At 35.7% G+C, this 20,084-nt stretch overlaps 3 protein-coding genes across 5 annotated transcripts; 2 read left to right on the top strand and 1 right to left on the bottom strand.

Annotated features, from left to right (window-relative positions):
* Positions 1-2,083: 2,083 nt before the first annotated feature.
* LOC122402336 (F-box only protein 9) lies at positions 2,084-5,852 on the top strand. 3 transcript variants are annotated; one of them, XM_043405036.1, is made up of 8 exons: positions 2,084-2,343; positions 2,545-2,760; positions 2,821-3,120; positions 3,200-3,363; positions 3,438-3,629; positions 3,705-3,939; positions 4,006-4,226; positions 5,674-5,852. In XM_043405036.1, exons 1-8 carry the CDS (start codon positions 2,341-2,343, stop codon positions 5,711-5,713), a joined length of 1,371 nt encoding a protein of 456 aa, XP_043260971.1. In that variant the 5' UTR covers positions 2,084-2,340; the 3' UTR covers positions 5,714-5,852. The 3 variants fall into 3 exon arrangements, with proteins under 3 accessions (XP_043260971.1, XP_043260972.1, XP_043260973.1); XM_043405037.1 differs by lacking the exon at positions 5,674-5,852 and adding an exon at positions 5,215-5,667; XM_043405038.1 differs by having other exon boundaries at positions 2,338-2,470.
* Positions 5,798-10,326, bottom strand: LOC122402337 (progestin and adipoQ receptor family member 4). The gene is made up of 5 exons (XM_043405039.1): positions 9,808-10,326; positions 7,359-7,583; positions 6,838-6,941; positions 6,619-6,756; positions 5,798-6,025 (listed from the first exon to the last, which is right to left on the bottom strand). The coding sequence occupies exons 1-5, from the start codon at positions 9,992-9,994 to the stop codon at positions 5,798-5,800; spliced, it is 882 nt and encodes a 293-aa protein (XP_043260974.1). The 5' UTR covers positions 9,995-10,326.
* Positions 10,327-12,341: 2,015 nt separating this feature from the next.
* Positions 12,342-17,234, top strand: LOC122402391. The gene is made up of 3 exons (XM_043405129.1): positions 12,342-12,513; positions 13,288-13,404; positions 17,097-17,234. The coding sequence occupies exons 1-3, from the start codon at positions 12,406-12,408 to the stop codon at positions 17,232-17,234; spliced, it is 363 nt and encodes a 120-aa protein (XP_043261064.1). The 5' UTR covers positions 12,342-12,405.
* The last annotated feature ends 2,850 nt before the right edge of the window (positions 17,235-20,084 follow it).

Below are 20,084 nucleotides of genomic sequence, written 5' to 3'. Positions count from 1 at the left end.
TTCACTTCTACCTGAATGCCCTCGTGTAACGAATTCTAGTTAATTTAAAATATGTTCGATCGAATACCGACTTAATGTCGGGAATATAAATTTTTACACGATCAGATAGAATTCCATTGACGTATTTTTACACTTGCTCCTTCAAGAAACTATCGACACTTTTCACTTGTCGTTAATGGGCGCGATTCACTGTCACGCTGCACGAAATGTATCCCATCGCTGTTGGAAAACATGCACGAATATGAAATGCGAGATACCGGAGACGAGGACGATAGTGAAAATAGAGAAACTTATCGTAGAAAATGTACAGTGAATGAGCAGTTTCGTACTCACCAAGCTCATGATGCTGTCTGTGCCCACATTCGGTTAGCACGCGGCTTTTACTCGGGAAGATGATATTCAGGTAGTGATAGCTTTGTAGAAGAGGAGGGGTCCACGATGTCGATACACGTGTATGGGACGTACCTACGGTGGAAAAAAAGACAAGCAAGCGAATCGTTTCTTTCACTATTCGCCAAATAATCTCTCACGCAATTAATAATTGTATTACTCGACTAAAAGTGATACGATTATTAATTACATACTAAATGATATTAATTGACCAGATCTCACCAACTTCAAGGTCACTGCGAATGGAAACTCGCTCTAACCGAACCCAGCCACCCTCCATTTGAACGTAAATTTTTGTGAGAAACGATCGTGCTTAGATGTATGTTCGAAGACAAAAATTTTAGAAGAACGTATCTGATAAGAGCTCATCAAAACAGAACACAATCGAATATAGATTAATGATTTTTTCTAACATAATGGCTTGGCATATGTATTAGGGGTGTTCGGTTGAATACAGAAGTTTCATAATCGATATATCAATGATTTACCTTATTTAACTATGGCTCGCCATTGCATGACGATAGGAAGTGTACATAATATAATACAACAAATATTACTAAAAGTAATTTACACTTTGTTTACGAGTGATCCCTCGCGTGGAAATTCAAAAATTTCGGGTTTAACTTGTACATCGTTTTAAATAATTCCTGTCCTTTCTCGAAATTTTACTCGGTTGTGCACCACTGTTCTGGAACGTTCGATTGCTTTGTGCGTCATTTGGTTAAAATTTTTCTTAAATGTGACGATTACTACATATCTTTATCTTTAAATAATGTACGTGTTATTAATAACGTTTATTATCCGAGTACGTGCCAAAGAATTTTGTATTTTTGTATGTTAATTATGAATCAGAGAGACTTTAATTACTACTCTAACCCTTAAGTAATCGTTTTCATAAGCGTCTGACTTGTTTAGATGTCACATAGAACTATCTTCGCGATTATCGTGTGAAGGTGGCCCTATATGATGCGGCTGACCGCGCAATTAGCGATGGGTCCAAGTTGCAACGCGACAACCCAAATTCTAGAGCGCCATTTTGTTCTTTTAAACTTGATTCGTGCACAGCGTCCGTACCGTTGATGATGATTATCGAATCTGTCGAATGTTGAGTGGTTGATATCGCAGTGAAAGTGAAATTCGTGTAAAGTGCAACGGGATTGTTGTATTATAACTTGAACCCATTGCTGATCGCATCGTATAGAGCCTACTTAAAACCGAATCTGTTCACCGTCGACAATAGGCGCTACTACTTGTCTACAAATGGCTCCAATTACAAAATTATAGCAGTAATGTAAGTAAATCGACTACGATTCTCCTTTTAAATGTACATATGCAGATAGCTTCTTCTCTAAATTCAAACGGACCAACATTTTAATCGTTTCTCAAATCGCAACTCTTGTCATATTCAACACTATTCGCTGATAAATGTTCACATTGCGTTTACCTCATAAATTTTAAATTTGAATCGCACAACTTTTATTTCACTTATTTTACTCTAAAGATAATATTAATAGGAATCTCAATAAATATTTAATATATTTATCCGAACTAACACGTACCAATTATTTAAATTTAAAATTGCACGCTATCGGTACACGTGGTTAACACTCTCTGCTGTAATAAAATATCTTTTATCTAAATACGTATGGAAAGGAATTTGTTCATACTGTACGTATTATAATATATTTTTAAGACGTCTGTGGTTCCTCAGAAACCATTTATTTGTAAATGATACAGATTTTATGTAAATTGCGCCAGCCAAAAGTACAGGGAAATAATCTATAGTACATTATGACCTTTAATTGAGTGAATTGAGTCGCAATACAGAAGGCGAAAACTAAAACGGCGGTGCCAGTGGGGAATTTGTATTTTCAATGTGTTTTACGTTTTACCGACCGAATGTACAAGCGTTGAAGATATATCATCGTGTAAATTGAGTCGGGAAAAGAAATGGTACGTAAGGAGTTGGAAACAATGACTGTTCTTCCATTGTTATTGTATAAAAAGTTCATTACATCAACATAACCTGAAACGAAGCAGATGTCATTCCCTGTATGATTTTTCAACGAAACATTTAATAGTTTGTACATTCCAACTGTATCAATTCTTTTAATATATTTTGTTTTATACAATTCATTCGATGTACATTAATAGAGTCACTCCAGTGAATCTGGTGAGTCTGATGATGGTGGAGATGATCAAGAAGGGTCTTCTTTTTCTGATACCAACGTCGAGGATGCCTTAACATCTTTTAGAGAGCAATGGCAGCGCGAATTGAATTTATCGCCAAAACGCGATATTCCCAAGGCTCATTCCTCGAAAACGGTTAAGATTGATGTTGCTTGCGATGAGGATTCCATCGAAAACATGGTACAACAGTTCATAGAAAACGGCATTAGACAGATATATTATAAGAAATTCTGATTTTAGGCAAAACATTTCTTTTTGAAAGGAATTGAATATGAGCGAAGTAGAAAGTTTTATGAAGCAATTCAGTCCTACAAACGTGCTGTGCAATTAGTTCCTGACATTGAATTTCGTTTGTATGATTCAAGCAAACTAAAGTCTAATGACGATAGTTTAGAAGATTTAAATAATATTGTGAACAATGTTGATGATAACAATGAAAATTGCAATGATGAAGATGAAGAAGAAAGTGATTTATTTATCAAACTATGCAAAATTATAAACGATAATAAATGTGTTTGTTTGCCTAAATTTGAACAAAATGTGAGTTCTTATTATTTAGGAGTAAAAGACAATTTTTTTAAATTATGTCAAAGCATATTTAAACATATTGTTTTTACAGACAACACATATTTCTGCCTTGCCAATAGAAATAGTGCTTTATATCTTAAGGTGGGTAGTATCGTCAGAACTTGACTTGAGGTCTCTTGAAATGTTCTCTAGCGTATGCCGCGGATTTTACATATCTGCAAGAGATACAGAGATTTGGAGACTTGCCTGTATTAGGTAAGCCATAGGCACAATTGATTAAATTTTTCTAGATAATAATGGAACAACCATGAAATTAATGAATTATGTAGAGTATGGGGTGTAAATTGTGGAACCTATACTCCAAAATACCAATCATGGAGGGAAATGTATTTACAACGGCCTAGGCTAAGATACGATGGATGTTATATATGTAAAATCAGTTATATTCGCGAAGGTGAAAATAGTTTCCAAGATCGATTTTATAGACCTTGGTATCTCTTGGAATACTTTAGGTACCTGAGGTATGAAACAGCGTAATTTGGTATAAACGGCTTACCACAAATTTCCAGTGCCTATAATGTTTTTTCAATAAACAGATTTTTTCCTGAAGGAAAAGTCTTAATGTTAACTTCAACCGACGAACCGCAAAATTGCGTAAATTCCTTAAAAACTTGTACACCACGGAATCCGTCGGTTATCATTGGCCAATACAGATTACATGGCAATTGTGTCATTCTGGTGTTCAAGCAACAAAAAGCAAAAGAATTTAATGACTACAGTAGAAAGAAAAGAGAACCTGTACACGATTTGGGGGAACAAACGTTTCGCATTGTATGTATTCATAGTCATACTATTAAACGAAAATAAAGTAGATATTGTAGGACGATGTTTTTATAGGAATTTAACATTCAAAATCACCTCGGACGGATGAATTCGCAATTGAAATGGTTGAGTTATACTATGTTTACGAAATATAGGGACGGACATGTAGAAAAATCGTATTTGAAAAAACCGCCTGGAAAGGAATGGAGGGTATCGGGTATCGACAGGCAATATCCGCCCTTCAAATTTAGTAGGGTTAAAAGTTACACCCATGAAAGTGAAGCTCCTCTGCAATTGTAAGAGATTATACAATTATTAATCGTTCGAAGTACGTAAAAGTACAATAATCAAACAAATATTTAAAAGAAGAGTAAATTCTGCGGGCCAGCGTTATTTATACAAATTACAGTAATGCCTTGGTTATTGGCCAACGTTTGGTACCGAAACTGACCAAAATTGAAGGGAGGTAGATCTTACAGGAAATCCCTGGCCGCCATATTTGGCCGCCGGGACAAGCGGGGAAACCAGTTCCACGAACTAGTAGGAATGGCAATCAGCCAATTTCCGAGGCATCACTGTACATTGTGAATACGTACTTCAACGTAATCTTTGGCTTATAATCATGTATGATACATACGGTCGTAATAAGAAAATTCTTTATTCTTCATTTGTTATTTTATTGTTTCTTAAATAATTTTTATTTGCCTGCTATACAATTCTCATATTACAGTTTCCTCTTATGTTCTATCCCCTACGTTAATTTTTAAATAGATAGTATAGATAAATAATTTATATATATATAATTTATTATTACATTATGCACTTTAATAGTGCCTTATGTGCTTTCAAAATAGGTGCTCATATTTCCAAAATTATTTTTATATTTTATTCGTATTTGTTATCTATCACATTTTTCATAGAAATAAGATTGAAGATTAATCACTTTGACACAGTAGGTTGATTATTAATCATTAATTTTGGTCAAACTATAACCTACTGGAGCATGCAAATTTATATGAATAATTCGAACCGCAAGAGTATTTTACATTGCCTGTCAATAATTTTTATTGCAACAGGATGTTAATTAAACTGTATTTCTCGCGGTTCTGTACGTTATTAATTTTACATAGAACTTTACTTAAGAACCTATACACTCAGTCAAAGTATATGGAAGAAACGAAAATACGATTAACCAATTGTATACTATTTTGTAATAATGAGATTGAATCGTGGATAAGTCGATCTTCTTCTAATATAATATAATTTCTTGATATCGTCGTATAGGCAATTGATTTATGTATGAATAATCAAACAGTGGTGAAATTAAGTGAATTGCTATCGATATTTTGGAATCGTTTTATGCTTTCAAGTGATAGACGAATGTCATGGAACACATCTTGTACATTGCTCTGTGGATGTTTATTATTACAATTACGATAATAAACGTATTTTTGATGTGCTTATTCCGCCTTACTTATTTCACTCGAGAGATCTCTTTCGTCGCGTTACCTTCATCAATATCATTCTTTTGTCCCTTATTAATGTTTGAATTACATTGGACAACTTGTTACATTATATCATTAATCTCGATATGACAGATTCGCTTTTGTACTCATGATTGCACTTAAAACTCTTCCATGCATTGTAAAACACGCTCACAGCGTACGCGTTATCGCTATGAAACTTTGATATAATCTATTATATCATTCGTTTCTGATACAACTGTTTTTTTTTTTTAAAAAGATTTCTCCGCTCTGCGAGCGAAAGGCGTTCTGGTCATTGATTGCTAAGCATCTACACGAATAATCGCCGGCTGTCGTAGGCTCAAATTTATCACAGACTACAGTGAAAGGTTTTCACGTTTCAATCACAGTTCGTCGTGCATCGACGGAACGAAGGACGTTCCATTGCACGTAGACGGATCGGACATCCAAGCTAGATCCAGCAAAGTGGCGGCATGCATCGAGCACACCGCCAGAACAACTAGCACGTGCATCAAATTATGAGAATTTAGTATAAAGTCCAATTTGCCTGGAATCCACTTTTCAGGTATACGCAAAGCACCGATGGTTGCTCCCACAACAGCTATCAGGTCCTGAAAAATAATTCTCTCAGCATTATGTAATTCTCTAACTCGGGTGGTTCTTAACTTTTTTTTATATCTACGGACCCCTTTTGACAGCCTGATGGAGTTCATGATCCCTTTATATGCCATGTTCTTCAGTTTAACGTTCTCAATTATTAGTTAAATTAATGTTCTCCAACCAGTGTTGACAATTCTGGCTTGTTGCGATATATCGCAGATTATCGTTAAAAAATTTCGTATTTCAATTCCGTCTTAGTACTATATTTTTATCGGCAGTTTAATTAAGAAAGCTTACAATTTCTCTGTACAAAATAGAATGATAAATTTAGGACATTCGAATAGAAGATAAATATGTAAATTTGCGGGCCCTCAAATATTTATCTACGGCCCCCTTGGAGTTCGCGGACACAAGTTAAGAACCACTGCTCGAACTATATTTTATTTGCATTTACTATAATGTATGTTTATGAAATAAATTGTTTTATGGAAAGAATATGATTTTGCTTTAGCCACTTGTATTATTTTAACCACGTCTGTGGGCATTTTGTATTGCCACGTTTGTTCGATACGCAGTCTTGTCATCTCAATATTTGATATCTTACTTGTAGCACAATATGGTGCAAAGCATCCGGAGATCCACCGCCAATTCCAAAACATCGTAGAGTCATTACTAGCATCCTCATAAGGAAAGGAGGTGCGAAACATAATCTTCTTTCCCACGGAGAATAGGCGTGCATTGCCTATGGAATAAGTGGCATTCATAGATTACGAGGATCGGAAATTAGAATCTAGAAAGTCTGTATAATAAGAAAATGGTATACCATAAGGAGTCCCCAAATGCTAAGAAAACAGTAGATAAAAATACAGCAATACCAGTAGGTGGTAGGTAAGCAGTGAACGAACGATGTTATCATTGGTATTGCTCCTAAAATAATAAGCGATAATTTCACAATTATGTTGATAATCATTTGACTCTTATATCATTTATCACTTCTAGATGCAGTTTCCGATCAATATTAAATATTCAATATAAAATGTAATAGATTGCATAGTTTCATCAAACATGTATGCATATGGATTATACACAGTAGAATTATCGATTTTATATCAACCATAAATATCTTACCACCCACACAGCTTGAAATATTGCAGAAATATAGCTACAATGTTTTAATTACATTTGTTACAATAAGTATTATAAAGTGACTGCTTAGCAGCAATTTTTTAGTTATTCTCAACATATTTTTTTATTTTATTATATTGTAGAGGACGTCAAGATGAATTTAAGTTCGTCAAGATCAAATCGGACGGGGTTGTACGATTTTTAATCACGATACGTTACCGAAACTTTGACACAGCCATATCCCGATCATGTCTAATTTCAGCAGCTTCTTATAGAATACATCGTCGTAATTTAAGTTCATGAAGAGATGATAGACGAAAGATCCAATCCACGGACTAACGGCGCCGATCAAGTGACACCATGATAAAATCCCTGTGAAAGTATCTTGAGCACTCCATGGAAGAAGTTGTGGTATCGTCAGTAGCATGTACAAGATAGCGAATCCTGGAACGAATTACCCGTGTTGTAAATTGATTTAATACCATTGTTTGCCCTGGGAAAGCATAGTTACACTATCCAATAAAGGACAATGGTAGAAAATGGCCAAACTCTGGGTTCGCCAGGTACCTAAAATATTTAGTATAATTCTACATGTTCTAAGATATTGTAAAACACAATTTTGTAACAATGATAACAATGTATGTATTCAAAGAATTAAGTCTTACGACTTACGCAACAAGGAAGTAGAACTTGTTTAATGTGTTACGTAATAAATTCTCTTCCGCTTTGAACGATAACAAACAATTTTCCAAAACTAACTATCTGTGATCTTAGACCGTACACGTCTGGATCTTATTAGTTAAAGCAATCACCTGATTTCCATGTACGAATATTGATAAATATTGATTATTAGCAATAAAATAACGTTTGATTTCGGCCATTTTCTACTGTCTGCTGGACAGTGTTATCAAAGACTAGCAGTAAATAACAAACTTAAAAAAAGATCGATAAAACGATAGTGTGCGTACTTTTTTGCTTCTAGCGTATACAAACATTATATGTACAGCAAAGGTGTAAACTTTCTCAGTGCAACAAGTGTTTGTCTTTTTTTTCATCTTACGTGCGAATAATGAAAAGATTACAAAATAGTTCTGGCGGTGAATTTTGCTTGTTGGTTTCATTATTTCAATACAAGCGCGGACCTGTAATCAAATAACATTTTATACAATGCAATGCGTAGAGATCGATAAACAGTATTTCACATCTCTCCTCCGATCATAGTTGCAGAATGTTATCGCGTCGTATTGCATAGAATACCGGCATGCATAAATCAACAGTGTCGCGTTAAATAAATAATTCATCGAATAAAAGCAAAACATGATCTTCCGACATTACGTTCAGCTCTGCGATCACGCTTTTGTCTTTGTTTATTAATAGTTCTTCGTTGCGATCGATATACTATGATATTTTCGTGTTAGAAATTTTCTGCATGGCATGTACGCAAATTGCTCTTGTAAGGTGTTTTCTTTTTCTACGAATGAATTTATCGATTCTATTAATACGTAGCACTATTGCCATTGTCATGCATCGGTGTCAAGAGTAAATCCAGGAAGGATAACGTACGGCTTCGACGATCGATTTTTAGTTATCCCGCAATGCGCTGATCCGAATGTGAGGATCTTCCACGTCAGTTTACCTTGAAATCGCGTAACTCAAGGGTAATCCATTTTTCTATTTAATTCAATCAGAGCAGACCACTCTCGTTTTCTCAACTTATTCGGATCAAATTCAGTCCACGACTCAAGGTCACCTCCCCTATTTCCACGCCATGTCATCTTTTCGATGGTCAATCGTTATGACGAGAATGACCTTTCAGTGACCTTGAACGGTAAATTGATTTCGATCCGATGACAGCAGTTATTCTTAACCGTTATACGACGGCACATCATCATACCGTGAAGCTGTTTTGTTTGAAGTGTATTGTAAATGTTTGTGGATTTTTTATTTTTCATTGTTTTTAAAATTGTTACTAAAATTAATAGATATTTCAATAGCCTTTAACGAGCTTTCTTGTTGGGTTCTCTTTAGAAAAAGTTAACTTAAAATCTAAAATTAGGAACAATTCAATAAAACAAATAAGTATATCTAAGCTACAGAAATTAATTAATGATGTTAGTTAAAGAATTACACTATTTTCACTTATCTATACTATATGAATCTTATCAAATCTTTATCACTGATTTTTCAGTAGTAAGTTACGCGTGAACCTCTACATTGCGGGTGTCGTACAAATTTAAATATTACGAGAGTTAATTAATAACTAGAGTCTCCAAAAATTGTGTAAACAATGGGTATACAATTTTTATTTTAGAATTGGGTCGAAGGAGGTATCGGAAAGTCAACATTTCCCATCAAATATCAAAGTTCAAGTTCCTGGATCAAGAATAAATCAGACTGTTTCTTCACGAATGGAATGGGAGAACTGATAGAGCATGTGCTGAATGGTGATTATGTAGAAAAATAAACATGTACGTGCGTTTGAAGTACAATATATTTACTTTATTTTGTGATCAGTTTCATTAATTCCTCTTATCTGAAACATATTTTACAGGATTGGAGACCTTAGTTGTCAATCGACCCTCGTATAGCCGTTCACGAAAGTTGTACGGCTGGCATAGTGTTGGGGGAATCACTGAACTAGGGTCTCCGTTCGTGCTCTGAAACTCACCGTGCGTCATGATATTGACGGTCTCATTGTGGATGTAAAAGAGACTACCGAGGCATTGGCGGACGGTCATGAGCGGCCTGTATCCGGTACGGATGTGAGGGTTGAACTGAAGGTGCTGTGGCATGTCGCTCCATCGTCGCAGCAGGCGAAATCTAGGTTTCTCCTGCTGTAACGGTTGCTCGTGCATCCTGCCGTTCTTGGCGTCCCGACGATCGAACGTGCCCCTGTTGCCAGAGTCCAGGAGCGGAGGGTTTGACGCCTCCGCATGATGCTCGTCGTTTCGTAGCGACGTCGTGCGGTCTGAACAGTTCGTAAGGGGTATTCGAAGCACGGGTACACGCGCGTGGTGGAACGACGCGTCCGAGAACAGCGTCCCAGCCCTCGGTGACGGCGACGGCGACGGCGACGTCGTTACTGCATCAGTTCCGTACTCGATGCTCCGTTCGCCACCATCCGCGATTCCTCTGACGGTGCCGTTACCACGGAAACCGCATCGATCCTTTTCATTACCTGAGAGAACGCGGCACCACGAATATACTGCCAGTCTCTGCGAACCCAGTCGGCTATCTACACGTACCTCCCCTCCCACCTCCCTTAGATATGCTAGAAGCGCAACCCCCCTTCGACGGCCTGCACTTGCCCAATTCGTTGGACGATGCCATTTTTACAATCTCGCGTCGCGACGTTTAGGAGAACGCGCAGTGGGCTAGATCGTGGAATTTAATAACATTTTCTCAAAAAATGGACCTTCATTTTGAACGTTTATATTGGATCGAGACACAAGTAATTGCCGTTATTTCGTACTAGCTTTACTTCTTTTTTAAACGCGGTAGCTTGTCGATTCCTGATGCTAAAAATGAGCTTCTTTGGATGAAAAAGAACATTTGAACGAACTCCGTAATTGTCGTTATTGAATTTTTATCCGTTTAAAGAGTTTTGTAGGGTTCCAAATAAATTATAAGGTGGGTGACGTAACACGGACCAACCTAAATTCCAAATTTTTTCTTGGGTGTTCGACCCCAAGCGCGACTCTCTTATTATGTTTTAATAGTTCATAATGAATTATTCCTCTTCGATACCATTACACGTAAAAAAGAATCTTCTTACCATGAAGGGTGGTTTTGGGTTCTGGCTGAGGTTGTTGATTTTCATTTACATACTGTCCCTTTCGTGTAATATTCTCCATCTTTTTTTTCTCCGTTAAATTGTGCAGAACTCGTACACTTAATTTACTGAGTTTTCTTAGTTTTTCCAGATATCAAGAAGTGCTAGATTAAGATCCCTTAATCTTATCTGCTGCTTCTCTAACTATTGACCTTCGCAATATTGTCATAGATACATTGTTGCTTACTGTTACAATTATAAGGAATATTTTTTTTCCACGAATGGGAACACCCCTTTGAAAACATGAATTTGCAAGATGTCGAAGGGAAGGAATAACAAGATTCATATGCTCTGAGATATTAAATTCATTGTTGCTTTTTTAAATAAACATTTTTATTCACAACTTCGTTTCACAAACTTAGTGAAAATCGTGTACCTAGACCTCCAGTTTCACAGTATTTTTCGTTGTATCTTTCTTTTATACTTGAGTACTCCACTTGAGCGCCATTTATAGCCACGGCCAGGTTATTTAGAAAATGCATGAACCTTGATATTTATAGGGAAGTTTAATTAAAAGGACGAACTGTTTCTGCATTACTTTATTGATTGACTCCCTAACCTTCGGTTTTGTCACAATCTTGACATCCATTTTACCAATGTCGTATGTATTCTATTCATATATGATTCATAAAGAATTATCGAATTGATGCATTAGCAACTAGTTCCACCCACCGCGTACGATTGGACGAACACTGTAATTTAATGATTCACGCCGAATTATTTATTACTAAGTGTCACTTTATTTGGAGAAAGTTCCGAAACATTTGCGATACGATACTTTACGCGTTTACGGCGTAACGTTGCCCGCCCCGTTAAATTAACATTTACCATAAAATTCGAATTTGCGAAGTGTGAATGACTGATATTATTCTTGGCTTGCAGATTAAATCAGGCTTTAGATGAGTTTCGAGTCTTGGTTTGGGGCCAACATTAAACGCGACCTGGATGCCACGTAAATCGAAAACCACCGTACGATATTCAACGACTCCTAGATTGTTCGCGGAGCAATTGCCTTTTCACGACTAACATCATTCATTGTCTTTTATAGGAAACAGGAAGCAAGACCTAAACGGCAGTCGCGAATTTCACGTGACGTGCCTCCTGCGGCCGCAGCCGTTAGAAATAAGGACAGGCGTTCGACTTCAATCAATGGACGATTTCCAACTTGTAAGCTTACATAATTAATTCATGAATCACCTTCGATACGTGACAACATTTATTCCGTTATTTACATTCGAGTGAGCAACATGATCTACGAATACGCGTTACGCTGTATAGAGAAAATGCCCTTTGTTATTTAATTACGATGAAACGTGCTCGGACAAAGTCGTTTCGCATCTGGGGTTAGTTGTTCGCGAAACAGCGCAAGCGCTGCACAATAAAACACGTTATCTGCACGGAGCCCTTGCGGTAAGCTGCAACTATCCGGATACGATGGGTGCAGGTTTCGTACAGTGTCTGTTCTACCATTTTACCAACAGAACCGCATCTATAAGTAGCGTGTTAAAGGGTCAGGACAATTATCTTTATCGTGGGCGACAGGTACGTGGAGTGAAAATAACGTGAAAGTGAAGTGACCACATTTAATTGCGATTATATTATTCTTATCAATCCAACGATCGGGATTTTTCTGCCCCCGCAACGCTATTGAAGTAATTCTAGTTTTATCGTGTATCTTTGAGCTAGGACAATTTTACTCGTGTTGAATTATCGACGTGACCTCGACCAGATTGTAATCGTTTTCTATGAAGGCTGAATCCTTAAAACTTCCATGGAAATGTTGAGTCCTCGAAGCTTTCAGGCTCGATCTTGAAGACTGAATTTTCAAAGTTTATGTATAAATCTTGAAATTTGAGCTTAAAAGATTGTAAAGCACGAAACTCGATCTGTAGTTTGAGCACTGAAAGCTTGAGACTCGGTCTGTTTAACAGAATTAGACATTTTTAAGATTTTTTTATTTGATATTAGCATAACGAAAATTTGTTACATAAATGGTAAAACTATTTATAGTATACGTACACGTATGGGATATTATGTATTTATTTGTGAGCTGTATGATTTCTATGCTATATAAAGATCCTTCACGTTATGTATTTGTATTGTCAAATATTGTCTATAAATACTGAAATTCGATTTTCGATCGAAGGATAGGTAATCGAGTCTTTTATCTAGTTAGTATTTGATCAGGTGACAATAATTGAATTAGGGGCGACAGTAAAAGTCTTCATATTGTCCTTTCTTAAATATTGAATTTATAAACAAAAATAGAAATTTTAAATCAACCACAACATAAATCGATAATTGAATTAGTTGCAGCAATCGTACAAAGAATTATGGACGTTCATAGCAGATTTGGTTTCTTCCGCGGCAACGAAATATTGCAACGGGACTCAGTCTAATTGTAAGCACATGGCGTTCAATTCGACAACAGAGGTAAGCTAAATTCGATTGTTTTTTTAATTTTCGCGGCAATTTTATATATTCAGTAGATTCTTTAAACTATTTAACAATTCAAATATAATTAATCAGTCAGGATCTTCTACATTTCTATAGAGATGTAGAAGTTTGCTGAGTGACTTGAAAGTTTTAAAATAGTTTGGTAAGAAAAGAATCAATAGTCCTGCCTCTTAAGGTCCTTTAGAAAAGTATGCTGGTACAATTCCACCATAAGACACTGCCAAAGCACATAATTAAGGTTATGTGCCTCTATCCCACATTGACAGAGTGGGCTTGGAGACTGTGTTGATTTTAAATAGCGATTCATTCATTCAGTAATAATTGGCTTTAGCTACAGAGATTTAGACAATAGTATTTCTGGGCAGAGATAGATGGTGGAACCATCTGGTGCTTTTGGTGGAACATAGGTTAAAGTACTTGATTTTTGTGGTTTTAAGTTAAAGTGGATTTCTACTCTTTCTGGTTTTCTAGAAGGAAAGGAGTGAGCCCTTAATTTCAGGGTACAAATTGATTTTATAATAGATTTAAGCCCTCAAACCCCATAAGGATCTAGAGTCGTGACTCGGCCTCCACGGCCAGCAGTGTCCAATACCTAACCTCACTTGATTACATAGAATAAGACAAATCGTGAAGAAATCATGAGAGGAACGTTGTTATGTCTAAAACTATACACGAAAAACAAAACTATATACAAACTAAAGAATAAAATAATCATAAAAAGAAAATTTAAATACTAAATATAAATGAAACCGAAAAATACATGCACGCGTGTCATGTCTCGTAGTCTTCAAAAAAATCGATAACGATGTAGTTACCCTCTCTAATATACTTGCAGTGTGGTGCCATCTAGAATAATATACAGAGGTCATCAACTAGTCACTCGGAATTTACATCTTTTATCTAGAGACCTCGTGAACATCATGATTAGTCTTGTTCTTAGTTAAAATTCAAGCATGTTTTGGAATTTAATAACTTTAATCCAATGTGGCGTTGTGCGTGTTATTGCTAATTTGATTTGGGGACAGGTACGTAAGGTTTCTGTGACAAATTAAGTACAATGTAGTTGTCGCTCCAAATTAAACACTAGATTGTTTTCGTCAATTTTAGATAGAAATATTACTTTCATTGTACAATGGGATAATGCACATGGCTATTTAGCACGATACAATATGATTTCCATGTTTTTCACGTATATTGTATTTCTTTTTTACGTCATGGATATGCGAGGTTATCAAACACATTATACATATTTCAAATATTGTATAACTTAATTAAGATATTTTTCTCTTACACGGGTATCGTCAATAACATTCATTATATTTAATTTCTATATTATATACATATATATCCATAGAACATTTTATTGTTTATGTTCAAACATTTAAGGCTTTAAGATTGATATTGATTAAAATTGATCATACTATTCAAAAATTCGATAATATTATAAATATTGCTTAAATAATTTCATGATTCAATTATAACATTAGCCTATAATTATATGGATTATAATTTCGAAATAATATCAATATCTTAACATTGGGTATGCAATTATTAAATACGTCATTATTTAACTTAATTATAGTTATTTTTAAATTTGAAAATATTTTATTACATTGAAAAATTATGTAGATAATTCTGAAAATAGTATTATCTATAACATGGTAGCCGGCACAACTCACATATGTTACATCGTTTTTGTATCTGCCGGAAGTACGTACGGTGAGGTTAATCGGCAAAATTCGTGCATACTCGGGTTCGTTCGTGAACGATGTTGTACGAACATAGCCGAGTATCGTTCGCCAATCGCATCGATCCGATTTCCACGTCGTTGTCACACAACAGTGTTATACGTAGGACATCGTTGCGCTCTTTGGATATTTTGTGTTTGCAAGTATACTTTGGGACCAATCGAGCCTGATTCATCTCTCAATGTAAGTTATATTCTCACAATTGATCGTAATGAGTTAAATTTTGGAGTATTATCAAATGTTGGACAGAAATTGTGCATGTGTTACGTTCACTGGTACTTGATGCTTCTTTACCTCCAAGATGGCCGCCGTTTCATGAAAGTTCCTTATGGCGTATGCATTGCGATATGTCTCTCTACTTGTATATTTCATCGCTTTCACAACTACCACAATCATTGAATGTGTGTGCATTGTATCTGATCACAATGCACGATCTATTCTTCGAAAATGTTAATGTTTAAACTCGACACCTCGTGTTAAAAGGCAAGCATCTCGTTAACATTGATTTTGCTAGCGAGCGTGCCCACGCGTACCCGTTACCTCATTTCCATTTCATCTCCCTTTTTTCTACTGTGTCTACATTGTGTACATCATGCTGTCATTCTAGTCGATTTCTCTTTTCACATTTCTTGTGAAATCTATGATAAAGAGATTTTGGCGGGATTTGTATTTCCGTTTTTATAATAAGTCCTCTCGATTACATAGGGTTACATTACACCTCGATGATTCTTACAAATAATAGGTATTTTTATTTATCCTAACGGAGTGGGCCGTTTCCTTTCGTAGTGCTTAGTACGCTTTTACGATGCAGCTGCCCAAATTTTGCAGAATTTTTTGAGCTGATGTCCACGTCGTTGTCCAAAAACAGTGTCATACCGCAAGCATCATCTTCACGTTCCTGGATATCATCCATCTTCGATTTCATTCGGGATCAAGTGAGCCTGTTTCGCCTTCCCAATGTAAGTACATGCTGTCTAGCTTCTGTAGAAAGGCTCTGGTCCTAATTCGTTCAGGAAAGTCATACAACATCATCGCAGATACATTGTGTACGTCTATAATCTTGGATTCTTCGATTTTTGACGTCAGTGTTGCTAATAATTTCATGTCTGTCACTGTTGAAAATTGTCCCCCAATCTAATAATCTAATATCTATTGATCATTTATATTTTATCATTGGTTTCTGTTCTTTCTTTAATTTAATCATGACAAAATGGTTTATAAAGAATTGAACTGTAATTTTTATAAATATTTGCAACTATTATATTTTGCATATGTGAATGGTATTTGCATTCATTTGTATGATTATTAAATTTAATAGGTAAAGTGTTAAAGAATTGATCAAAGTTAAATAATTAGATATAGTTAGTTAATTTATTTGTGTGTTTTCTAGCATATAAAACATTGTGTTTTCTTATGCATGTATGGTATAATCCTTAGTTGTTTCATTGTTAATATGCCTTGCATAGCTACATTATGGTAATATTATTCAATGCATCTGATGTCCATTGTTTAAAGAATTCAGTATTACTATGTTTGCTATTTCGAAAAATTTTGGATAAAAATAATTTATCTAAGATAGTATATATTTGTGTACTAACAAATTGTTTTTATCGTTTTATGAAACTTGTACAAAAAGTAAATATTAAATATATTTGAATGTTTAATAATAGGTGGAAGGTAATGATCGTTGGGCACGCTAGTATGTGTTTGTATATGGTATAACAATGTATGAACAGTTTCATCATTATGATCTGAAGTACATGTTTTAATGTTAGTAAAGCTCTGATAGTCTTGTCAGATAATTTACATAGAATTGTATTGTTACTAATTAAAATATTTTCAGCCCCAAATTATTTCATTGTATGGCAAACGATTCTAAAAGTTACATATTAATGTTAAATTAATTTATGTTTGTTTCAGATGCCACGAAGCAGGAGACATCACCGTACTCGCAGCCATTCGAGGGCTCGTTCACATTCTGCTGGGTCTCTTCAGTACGAGCACAAAAAACGACGCATTGACTATGATAGTCCACAGAGCAAAGGAACGTATAGGTAAGTTTAACAACAAAAGGCGGCATTTATATTGTAATATTTCTTGTAATGTGATTCTGACTGAGAATATTTAATGTTGATCATCATGAAAATAATAGTAAATTGTATCTGGCATACACTTGTACATGATGTATGCTGAAATCGATCGACAAACGTGCACATTACAATGTTTATGTGAGAAAATGTTAATCGATGTTATGTCTGGAAGCAGAAAATTGGAGCAGAGCATAATTTACTAATGCTAGTTAGGATTGAATTTAGTCAATGTGCCTTGCAAAGAGAGTAAAATCGTCGCGTAGTTTTTGTAAGACTTGCGCAAAAAAGATTGAGAAACAAGGGGTGGGGAATAAGTAGAGCTACACACAAGACCAATGGCGCGAACGGTCTCCCACTCCGAAGACGCTTAGTATGAACAAGCAATAGAAGTTCTCCATGAGATCTTTATGGCTGTCAGTCGTGGCCCGTGCGTTCGAGCTTCCACATTTCCACTGGAAAGTTTTACGGGATCTTCGAGACTTACGTGCACGGTACTCGAGTACACGAGTTTATCGTTGGCTATTGTTAAGCTGTTCAGAGAAGATACGTGAGTGTCGACGTGGATCTTATCCAAAATGATTTCGATGCGAGAGAATTGCAAATGTGAAAAAGATACAAACGATTGTATACGAAAGAAAAGCAAGTCTTTCCGGAGAAACGGTTTTTACAATGCATTCGCACGTGGGAGGACTGAATGTTAGTAATGTCACGCGTAGTTCAAACACTCGTTTCGTTGCTTGAAAACAGAGATAGGCAACATTTTGTTCGAGTTAAACAGTTATTGAGATAAACTTTTTCGGAATGTAATTTTTTACTGAACGAATTGGATAGTAAAATTAATAGCTGCGGGCCTGCAATATATTTTCATTAACGTTACTTTTTGTAGCTGACCTAATATTTCCCATGCTACGTGTAGAACAGTTTCTATCACTGCTACCGATAACGGATCGTTATTGTTCCGTAGGGGAGAACAGACTGGCGTATTATTACTTTCTAGACGTTGAAACATTGCGATTTATCAAGCATAACGAATTGCGTACAAACGACGTTCTGTTTGTTCTTCGTAATTGTGTTCTTGCTAATCTGTAGAAGTTCCTTGTGTGTTTCAGACTGTTTGAATGTAAAACATTTATTCGCGGTCAACTGAATATTCCGAAGAATATGTCGCACGTAATGTGATACTGGTCTCTGGTTAATACTTGTGTTTATACAGACATAAAGTAGAAAATTATTGCTGCACGCACATGTGATGTTGGTCTCTCACAAGAAACGATGCGTCATGTTTGCGTGGCGTATGGTAACGAACGTGTCAGTGTCACAGAGTTTTCTAGTAATTCTAACTTTCGAAATGCTTGGTTATTTTGGACGAGTAGGTGATTATCCACTCATTTTTAATAGTATGTTAGATTTTGGAGGATCAAATATTAGGGATTAAGAAACTAAGTAACGTTTCATTTATGTTTAATTTATACACTAAAATAATAAAGGATCAGCTTTGGTAGAAGTATTCTATAGTTTCACATGTTTGCTGAGATTGGTTGTCCATTTTTCATATCCCAAATTCGCAAACGTTTAGACATATTTAAACTACTGTACGATCCTTCATAGACCGTTGTTTGACATTATATAACAATTACATTACTTTCTGCCTCTAATTCAGGGCTGAGAATGAAAGAGGTGGTATCGATCATCGTGTACATTCAAATATAACTTTCAAGAGATTCATAAGTATACTTTCTAACTGATTTATATCTAGTTATTGTGTAGATCGATCATAATTTGAAATAGCCGTAGAAAGGGGGTTTATTAAATTTCCTGTAATTTTATTAATTGAAATATGTTAATTCGAAGTAGCTGAGGAGCACGCATATCGCTTCTGGTTTTCTATAGCGCGCCTCCAATTATCTTGGGTAGCTATTACAAAGTAGACTCGAGAAAGGAACAAGCTCGTGATTGAATCTCGATGTTGGTGTTGATTTAGTTGCGCTGGCTCGTCAGCAACGCGGAAGGATTCTTCTATAAATGCTCCACGATGCAATGGCGCGAGGATTGAAGGTGTTTCGCAGAAGTCGTAGTACGCTTAGACCGCTTAATTAAAATGCCCTCAGTAGGCAATTGCCATTATTCTTGTGAAGTATTCGTTGGAAAGTTGTTTAGAACCTCAAATAACGGAGTATTTATGTTAATTTAACTTCTTCTTAATTGTAAATTAATGTAATCGTATTCGCGTAGATCTAAATCAACAAGTTGGAAAAGTTCTAAACGCTCATAACGTCCATTACGTTTCATGCTGTTATCCCTAATAATTCCGAAGAAAATGGTTTGGTAACTTCAGCAAACTCTATAATTATTACAGAAGCGTTTAATTCCGCTTTACATAATTTACAAATCACAAGTTCCGTTGCATTGGACTCGCCGTACACTGCGGAGCGGAAAAATATTTTTCCACGTGCACGAGTTATCTCGACTCTAGGGAATTTACGAGGTTATAAATTGGACTTCATAGCATCGCGATAAATGAATTAATAATTCGAGAAACGTAAACGCATCGTTTCTCACGATAGAATTCAACAAACAAAGGCAAGAACTTGCTACAATGGTTTTTTCCCAATATGGCGATTATAATTCCTAATACCTAACTTTCAAAATTCTATGTTTGCACAGCCAAGAAAATTGAAACTTCTTTTGGATACGTTTATGTAGCAAACATTTGTGTATTTGAGCAATTAAAAGAATACACCAATTGAAAAACGCGGATTTCATTTTGCGTTTGATTAATTGTGCAATTTATGCGATCAAGAGACTGTGAAACTTAGAA

This window comes from Colletes gigas, unplaced genomic scaffold (genome assembly GCF_013123115.1).
Source record: "Colletes gigas isolate AHSC1104 unplaced genomic scaffold, ASM1312311v1 Colletes_gigas_Sc00035, whole genome shotgun sequence".
NCBI lineage: Eukaryota > Metazoa > Arthropoda > Insecta > Hymenoptera > Colletidae > Colletes > Colletes gigas.
This window is presented reverse-complemented; position numbering and strand designations above follow the sequence as displayed.

Bases quoted from the DNA above. Each gene is read 5' to 3' on its own strand.
- LOC122402337 (XM_043405039.1), bottom strand. From the start codon at position 9,994: ATGCACGAGCAACCGTTACAGCAGGAGAAACCTAGATTTCGCCTGCTG. The intron at 6,942-7,358 runs GTAACGTATCGT...TTATTATTTTAG, and splicing joins ATGGCTGTGTCAAAGTTTCG to GAGCAATACCAATGATAACA. The intron at 6,757-6,837 runs GTATACCATTTT...CTTATTCCATAG, and splicing joins GCATTTGGGGACTCCTTATG to GCAATGCACGCCTATTCTCC.
- LOC122402336 (XM_043405036.1), top strand. The intron at 3,121-3,199 runs GTGAGTTCTTAT...TTGTTTTTACAG, and splicing joins TGCCTAAATTTGAACAAAAT to ACAACACATATTTCTGCCTT. The intron at 3,364-3,437 runs GTAAGCCATAGG...TGAATTATGTAG, and splicing joins TGGAGACTTGCCTGTATTAG to AGTATGGGGTGTAAATTGTG.
- LOC122402391 (XM_043405129.1), top strand. From the start codon at position 12,406: ATGGGTGCAGGTTTCGTACAGTGTCTGTTCTACCATTTTACCAACAGA. The intron at 12,514-13,287 runs GTACGTGGAGTG...AATTAGTTGCAG, and splicing joins ATCTTTATCGTGGGCGACAG to CAATCGTACAAAGAATTATG. The intron at 13,405-17,096 runs GTAAGCTAAATT...TGTTTGTTTCAG, and splicing joins CGTTCAATTCGACAACAGAG to ATGCCACGAAGCAGGAGACA.